This window comes from Gymnoscopelus braueri (assembly GCF_963280865.1).
Source record: "Gymnoscopelus braueri genome assembly, chromosome: 4".
Classification (NCBI taxonomy): domain Eukaryota; kingdom Metazoa; phylum Chordata; class Actinopteri; order Myctophiformes; family Myctophidae; genus Gymnoscopelus; species Gymnoscopelus braueri.
In genome coordinates, this window is record NC_137605.1 from 58,912,980 (window position 1) to 58,921,980 (window position 9,001).

Here is a 9,001-nt window from a genome sequence, read left to right on the forward strand (position 1 = left end):
AACTTTGGAAGACAATCTTAGGCAATCAGGATGGAATATGGAAAAACGGACAGATCCGTCTTGATCACTGACTATAGAGATATTGTGTACCGATGTGTGTGATGTTTGGACAAAATCTGTTGGAGCTGTAATAACAAAAAATGGGTTTTGCACAAATCGTCCTCCTGGTGGCGCTATAACAGGCCAATCTGAAAGGTCAGAGGTTCTGAATTGGCATCCAGGGAGTGTGTGTGCACAGTTTCGCAGTGACCGGGCCAACGGTGCCGGAGATTAGCTGCTCACAGACAGACGGACGGACGGACACACGGAAGGACAGACACTCGGACACACAGACTGATGGACAGGGTGCAAAACATAGTCTCGGCCATGCCTTTCGGCCTGGCGGAGACAACAAAGAGGCAAACATTTTGAAAATAGACAATCTACAAGCTCACAACGATTCGCATTGCGAGCTTGTAGTTCGGCTATTTTCACAATAATTATGTATCTGTAGAACCAAGTCAAACTAAATGTAATGCCTCAACTCCTACAATTCCAAGTACTTGTCAGGGTGGGGGGTCCCCAGTTCAAATATGATTTCTTCCAATGGCAGATTTTATGGGTCTGATGCCCATCCCGATTTTGAAGTGTCCTAGCACGCCATATACCAATGTTTTGACCAATGCTTTGTCAAAAATTATTAACTTTTTTCTGAACAATACAAAGAATCTAGTCTACAAGCTCCATAGAAAATAACTGATCTACAAGCTCAGTTATTACTACAAGCTGGGTTGTGAGTTTGTGGATTAGGGGCAATTTGCGACACATCGGTTGATTACTTACTATAACGATTCACTCAACTCACGATACTATTCGAATCACGATACTAGGTTCATGATACAATTTTGTACACAAATTTATTTTCTGGACAAATGACCAAAACAACTTTTTTTTATTAATTCTCTCAAATCCAGTATCTTCTTCTCTTAAAAAAAAAACTCTTTATCAATTATCTTACAAAGATCCTGTATTTTCTTTTCCACATGTCTTTTCACATGTCAGTGACATCACTGACAAATCCTTGGTATCTTTATAACCAGCTTCGAACATAATAGACCATATTCACACGGCGGCCATATTGCCATTAAGTCAATGAAATGCCACCCCAGTTGCCACCCCAGTTGCCACAGCAACGCAATGTTAAATTCCAAAATGCCCGCCGTGTGAATATGGACTATGGCATACGTCTGTGCTTCTTCTGCGTTGCATAACAGTAACATCACTGTCGAATCCTTGGTATCTTTATCCTATCCTTTTAACGTGTGTTGATCAGCACTGCAAGCTGTATTTTGATTTTTTCACGCTTGCGCTAATGAAACACTAAATGGGATTATTATTTCATGTCAACATTCAATTACAACTATCAGAAGATGTAACCCAGGTAAAGTAATGCGTCACTCTGCAAGTTTAACTAAAGTTTTCCACCTGTCCAAATTTTTCTTGTGGCAATTTTTTGCACATATTCCCTGCCATGGACGGAGATCTCTGTCATTTCAAATCCAACCGTTCACCGCCATAGACGGAGATCTCCATCTTTTCAAAATTCCACAAGAGGACGCTCTAACGCAACTTAGGTATGATCCCTCGGCGCTGATAGAAGGAATGGACGGATGTGACGTCATCCCAAAAAACGTCCCTTCCGTCCATTCCTATATTAGGATTTGTAGAAAAATACTTCTAGCATGTTTTTTTTTTTTGTGAAAATGAGCCATTTTCAACGGAAGATAGCAACAAAATGGCCGATTGCGGTAAAAAAAAATGTGTTCCAGTGGATAGAGGAGACCCTCCCCCACCCCCCGGACACTATTTGTTTACATCCGCGTGCACGTCGTGGCTTCTACGGCTCTCCAAAGATCGTCAAAACAAGGTTAAAAACGCTGGCAGAAGCTAAATAATTAATTAATTAATACCTGGCAGTGAATGTGTTGAATTGATCTAAATCGTCAGTAGTTTGAATCGATTTTAATCGATTTACGATAAATCGTTACATGCCTAATACTTACCGATACAGACGTCATAAAAAAAAGTCAAATAATGGCCGATATATTGAACAGGCCGATGTTATCTACTTGTGTCTTGTAATTCATGTATTTATGGTGGTCATGCAGTGGGGTGGTGTTTACCTGATGTAGCCCACCTGGGGCCGGTGGGTGAGGTGCCAGCGGTACGAGGTCTTGTCCCTCCAGCCCACATTGCGAGGATCTGACCACAGCAGTGTCACCTCACCAGGAGTGTCCCCTGTGTGCCACAGAGCGTTCCTCAAATACTCCCCTGGTCCTGTTCCCGACTTCACTGCCTGGACACAGGACACACACGTACACACACAATAGTTTTTTTGGCAATGGTTCCAAAACTGGGGATCGGGACCCTCAGGGGGATCCCCAAATTTTTGTGGGGGTCTCCAGATGATTAGCTTAATGTGGGAGGGTCCCCAGTTCAAATATGATTATTTTGGGGGGTAGCGTCCAGAAAAGTTTGGTTACCCTTGTTTTATGGGTCCTATAGGAGAAGGGTCACGTGAGTGTCTGCGGCTAATCTAGTAACCACTGGACTTATCCGTGCCAAATATCTTGTACACACTGTCAGTAGGAAGTGTGTACAAGAATTCTTTGGTATAAACATTATTTTCACATTTAGTGAATGTATAATATAACAATCTCAGATCCATTATCTCCATATTTGGGGAGAGTTCCACTGGGAATTCACACTGTTGTTAGACGCTGTCCTGTTTTGGATCAGTTGATGCAAGTGTTCTGATTACATGATTAACTCACAGACAAACTACAGAACAACAAACTAAATATCCAGTCAATTTAAGCATAATTTATAGACGGTGTAAAAAAATAATCTAACGCAATGCAATCAAATTGGTATCCTGATCTGGAAGTGTATATTTTTGTTTACTAAAGAGCTGGAGAGACAGGGAGATTCTGTTACTGAACAAACACTCTAGCAAGTGTTTGTTAGTTAGTAAATCACAAGTTAGTAAACGTGTGATTAGTACGCTATTTATCACTTATTTTAACAGAATAAATATCACACCCTCTTTAAGCTTAAAGCGGTAACTTTTTATTAATGACTAAAATGTAATTTTGTCCTATCTGTATGGTAGAGTATGTTAATACAATATAACTTATCAATACAATTGGGGTGGTTGTATTTGGTCTCCCTGCTCTTCTATTGAAACATTTAGATCCTGTGTCTAGGTTGGACATGACCTTTGACACGATCCTGTTTCTGGTTTGACACAAATTTTGACCTGAAGGTCAAGATTCAATTTATCCTCAGATCAAGGCAGGCTCCATTAGCTCATGGTAAAAAATGTCAGCACTTGGCTGAACACCCGGGTTAAAATCTTATTTTATATCAATTACACACCCCATGAAGTTCACTGCCAGAGTGTATATGTTACAGGGTGAATGGAGAACCAGGGTGATTGAAGAAGGTTCGCTCGTTTTTACCCACCCAGCAATTCTGTAGAAGAAACACTAGAGGGAGCCACAAGCCAGGCTTGCGCACAAGCATATATGGCCGCGACCACCCACACACACACAGTCACACACAAACACAGTCACACACACACACATGCGCGCGCACGCACACGCGCTCATGCTTTCAATGGACTGTTAAGATACTTTTATTGTGTTCTGCTGGCTTTTGTTTTAGTTTCTCCCTGACACACACACACACACACACACACACACACACACACACACACACACACACACACACACACACACACACACAGTGATCCATGAAAAGAACTATTCTGTCCCTATCGGTTTACAACTCGAACGGCGCTGTGTCGACTAGTAGAGCATCGGCCGGTCAGCGCGGGCACTCGCGCCTTGAGGCGCGAGGGCGCGCCTCCTCGGCCTCAAGCTCTACTAAGTCGGCGCGCCTCCGTCATGGACAAGCGTGTGCGTGTGAACGTGTGTTCAGCGCTCTCCTAGCGTAGCTTCCTGGTTGCTATGTGGGGGGGAACAACAAAAGACAGGTCCGCGTCGCATCAAAGCCCCGCCTCTTGGCGCCGCGTTCTCCTTCTCCTCGGAGGAGGAGGAGGAGGAGGAGGAGGAGAAGGAGAAGGAGGAGCTCCTCCTCGCGAGCCTCTCATAATAAACCCCCGCCTCGCAGCGCCGCGTCCTCCTTCTTTTGAAAATAGCAGCAATCTACAAGCTCACACTCCTTCTCCTCCTCGCGAGCCTCGCTAATAAACCCTGTCTCGAAAAGCCCCGCCTCGCCTGAAGCCCCGTGCCTAAAAACGAGCGCTCTGTCTTCAATCACCCTGGATCTCCATTCACCCTGTGACATATACATAAATAAACTCACCCACTGCCAGCAATTTTCATGTTTTATAACCTTTTAAACTGGTCACAGAAAATTTTGATCCATTATAATGATCCATTGATCCACCGTGTGTAGATTTGTATTAATAATTAATTAAACTACTACAAAACAACAGTAACAACACACCAGCCTCCAGTGGTGGAAAAGCTCACAATGTGTTGCGCTTGTAGATCTGCTATTTTCAAATATAGGGCTTAAGTGGTTACTGTATTGTTTTGTAATAACAATCGAAATCTACAAAGTAACTAGTAAATAAAGTTTTCAAATAATTGTAGTGGAGTAAAAGTACAATATTTGCCTCTGAGATATAGTGGAGTAGAAGTAAAAGTATTAGAAATTGGAAATACTCAAGTCAAGTGCAAATACCTCAAAATTGTACTTAAGTACAGTTCTTGAGTACATGTATTTAAAGATGTATGCCAAAATCCATTTAAAAAAAATGTTTTTCACTGTTCTCAGGTCAAATATTGATATGCTATTAAAATGTGATTAATTGCGATTAATTAATTACAAAGCCTCTAATTAATTAGATCCATTTTTTTAATCGAGTCCCAGCCCTATTTATAAGACAATTAAAGAACGAAAACTCATCCAAACTCGTCGACGGCAGAATTCGACGAGTTAAAGCGTCCATGGCAGTAAAAGAGTTAAGTACGTTTGGATACCAATACTTTTTTACTTTTACCCAAGTAAATTTTTTTTAAATCACTTGTAACAGAGTATTTCTACATTGCAGTATTGATACTTTTACTTAAGTAAAAAATGTGAATACTTTTTCCACCACTGCAAATAAGTCACCTTCAGCTGTAGGCCGGGTTGAGCCATGGCTCTGAAAGGGGTAGACTGCCAGTACGTCTGCTCGGTCTGCTTCCACATCACCACGTAGAAACTGGACGAGTCCTGGTACCCGAAGATAAAGCCGGCGTAGTCGTCGTCAGTCACCGTGTTCACATGGAAAGTCCCCTCAAAGTCCACGCCATTAAATGCTGTGTAGCCTGAGGAAAATGATACGTTTACACTTTAAAGCAGTGGTTCTCAAGGTAGGGTCCCTAGCAAAATGTGTTACCATGGCTATTTAAAAATAGCAGATGTACAAGGTCACAGCGCTGTGAGCTTATACATCTGTTATTTTTTATAATTTTTGAAAAATCTTGAGAGTGTTGCACTCTCTTCTGGGGGTCCCTGGCACAAAACATTTTCAGATGGGGGGGTCCTCGGCCGAATATATCTACAGTGGTTATCTGTTCGTTCATGCGCGATCTTCAAACGGCCGACTATTGCCGCCTATTGGACCTCAGAGGTACCTAAACGTACCTTTAAAAGTTGACGCCCACAGAATCTTAGCGCCTCCTTTTGCAAGGATTAGAACGTTTAGTGTGGCCGTTCAGCCACAAGGTGGCGCTTGGTATCAGAATTAAAAAAAGTTAAAGTACTCGTTATAAAGAAAGTCCAGTTTCACATGTTATGTTAAAATTGAAAATAGCAGATCTACAAGCTTACAACATGTAGCTTAGTTCTGCTATTTTTAAAATAGACAAAGTTTAAATAAGGCTGAAGTGGTTAATGTATGTTTTGTAATAATAATCAAAATCTGCAAAGTAACTAGTAGCCTAACTAAAGTTTTCAAACACTGCGCATTGCATCCGTCTGTGTGTGTGTGTGTGTGTGTGTGTATGTGTGTGTGTGTGTGTGTGTGTGTGTGTGTGTGTGTGTGTGTGTGTGTGTGTATAAATATATATAAAACATATTTTGAAAGTAGCAGATCTACAAGCTCACATTGCCACCCCAAATGTACTTTCGGACAGACAGACGGACAGACAGACGGACGTCTTATATATATATTTTTTTTTCTCGCATCACACATACTGTGTAGGATGTATACTAGTTGTTTCCTTTTTAAGTGAGACAGCCCCGATAGTGTAGAGGTTAACACTGGTGCCCAGTGATTTAACGGCCCGCGTTCGAATCTCACGCGAGGAGCATGCTCGTAACGTAATTATTGATTTGAACAGTGTATTTTCAAACATTTTACAGTGGTGTAGAGTAACAAATTACATTTACTGAAGTACTGTACATAAGTAAAAATATAAAAATAGCCGATCTACAAGCACGGCATAGTACTATATTTGCCTCTGAGATGTAGTGGAGTAGAAGTAAAAGTATTGAAAATTGGAAATACTCCAGTAAAGTAAAATTACCTCAAAATTGTACTTAAGTAGGCCGACAGTACTTGAGTAAATGTACTTAGTTATTATATAGTAAGACACACACACACAGATAGTTTGATTGAATATAGTTTATTAACAGTTCGCACAGAAAGTACACTTGATTCATTTTGGAGAGAGAGAGAGAGAGAGAGAGAGAGAGAGAGAGAGAGAGAGAGAGAGTGTGTGTGTGTGTGTGTGTGTGTGTGTGTGTGGGGGGGGGGGTGTTGGGGGGGTGTGTGTTATGCAGGGCTGGGTAAAGTTCCTTTTCAGCTATGTCAGGGACGTCCTGTTTCGCAGACAGACACACAGACACACACACAGACACACACAGACACACTCTCTCTCTCTCTCTCTCTCTCTCTCTCTCTCTCTCTCTCTCTCTCTCTCTCTCTCTCTCTCTCTCTCTCTCGCTCTCTCTCTCTCTCTCTCTCTCTCTCTCTCTCTCCAAAATGAATCAAGTGTACTTTCTGTGCGAACTGTTAATAAACTATATTCAATCAAACTATCTGTGTGTGTGTGTGTGTGTCTTACTCAGGGGTGAAAGTGGGCCGGCACGGTCCGGAACGGCGTTCCGGTAAAAGATTAGGTGCCGGAACGCCGTTCCGTTAAGAAAAATTCGAAGGTAGTTGTGAAAATCCCATATTAAATAACCTGCCACAGACCCATGGCCATGTTCAAGAAGAAAACATAATCTACTAACGTCAGATTAACATACACAATTATTAAATTTTCTAATAAAGTGCTTTTGAATTGTTCCACTGTGTGTTTGTGTCAGCTTAATCCGTGCTATTTTTACGGTGTTTATTTATTTTACGGAGCCGAGCGTCTCCTCTTCTCCAGCGAAACGAAACTGGGACTGGGATCAATTCACTTTGCAGCTTGGAGATCCGGTATAAAACGGATACGGAAACGGCCGTTGTCCGTGCCTATGTGTGTATGTGCAAATTACCGGATAAAGGAGGCGGGCTTTACGACGAATTAAATCCCACCAACGTTCAAAACATGTTTCTGGTTGGCTGACAGACTAGCATAGTTAGTTCTGATTGGTTCAACACGTCTTTTCTGGAGAAGAAAAGAAAAGAAACGCGAGGGGAAATAAACACTGTTTTGATGAAGAATGCAATTTTAAAAATAAATGAAGCACAATGCAACGAAAACTAACTGAGATGTTTAAGAGAAAAGAAGACAGAGTTGAAGAAGCTGACAATGTGGTTAAAAACAAAGTTTGTAGAACAACAACGCCCAGGTACAGTGGTTGGGAAAAGTACTCAATTACTTAAGTAAAAGTATCAATACTGCAATGTATGTATGTAAAGCACTCTGTTAAAAGTTTGGAATTGAAAATTTACTTGAGTGAAAGTACAAAAGTATTGGTATCAAAATGTACTTAAAGTACCAAAAGTAAAACTACTAAAATGTTTGAAAACAGCAAATCTACAAGCTTGTACCTTGTAGATCGGCTATTTTCAAATAGCCTAGGTATAAAATAGGGCTAAAGGGATTAATGTATGATTTATAATGTAATAATGTATATCTGCAAAGTAACTAAAGTTTTCAAATAATTGTAGTGGAGTAAAAGTACAATATTTCCCAAATCCGCCATATAACCACATTTTTTACATTAGTATAAACCCATTTTGTTTGAATATTTTATTAGGCAGAAATTGATTTTTGTGATAATAAATTGGTAAAATCAGGCAAAAATATGAATTAAATAACATAACCCTAACCTAACTCCTAATCCTACCCTAAAACCAAAATAAAGAAACCAAAAACTGGGAAAAAAAAACGAACCCAATCCGCCCAGAACCGCAAATTTTTTTTTTGCCGCGCGTCCTACCAGTTCCGGCAAGAACTCTCAGCCACTTTCACCCCTGGTCTTACTATATAATAAGCAGACATGGCAAATGTGTCTCCCAACACATTGATATGAGCGTCGATTTACGGCTTCTATAGGAGAGAGATTTCTTTCATGGTGGAAGTACTTTTACTCCATCCCCCCCTTGGCTGATTGAGACAGTGGGCAAACTCGTTCTGGGAGAACAATGGCTATAGCTAAGCCATTGAAGACATGGCCACGGTCATTACCTGGCTGCAGAGATGACCAGAGAAACACAGGCATATCCTACTGAATGTGTGTCGCTAACAGTGCTGCCATGTCTGCTTATTATATAGTAAGACACACACACACACAGATAGTTTGATTGAATATAGTTTATTAGCAGTTCGCACAGAAAGTACACTTGATTCATTTTGGAGAGAGAGAGAGAGAGAGAGAGAGAGAGAGAGAGAGAGAGAGAGAGAGAGAGAGAGAGAGAGAGAGAGAGAGAGAGTGTGTCTGTGTGTGTGTGTGTGTGTGTGTGTGTGTGTGTGTGTGTGTGTCTGTGTGTGTGTCTGTGTGTCTGTCT

The 9,001-nt window shown here is 41.1% G+C and overlaps 1 protein-coding gene across 1 annotated transcript in view; it reads right to left on the reverse strand.

Moving 5' to 3' along the window:
* thbs3a (thrombospondin 3a) overlaps nucleotides 1-9,001 on the reverse strand; it is a 115,463-nt gene that overhangs the window by 14,512 nt on the left and 91,950 nt on the right. Inside the window, exons 20-21 of the mRNA XM_080427260.1 lie at nucleotides 5,185-5,381; nucleotides 2,163-2,335 (exon numbers count right to left, since the gene is read on the reverse strand). Coding sequence (XP_080283386.1) covers nucleotides 2,163-2,335; nucleotides 5,185-5,381 — 370 coding nt within the window. The remainder of the gene's footprint in view (nucleotides 1-2,162; nucleotides 2,336-5,184; nucleotides 5,382-9,001) is intronic.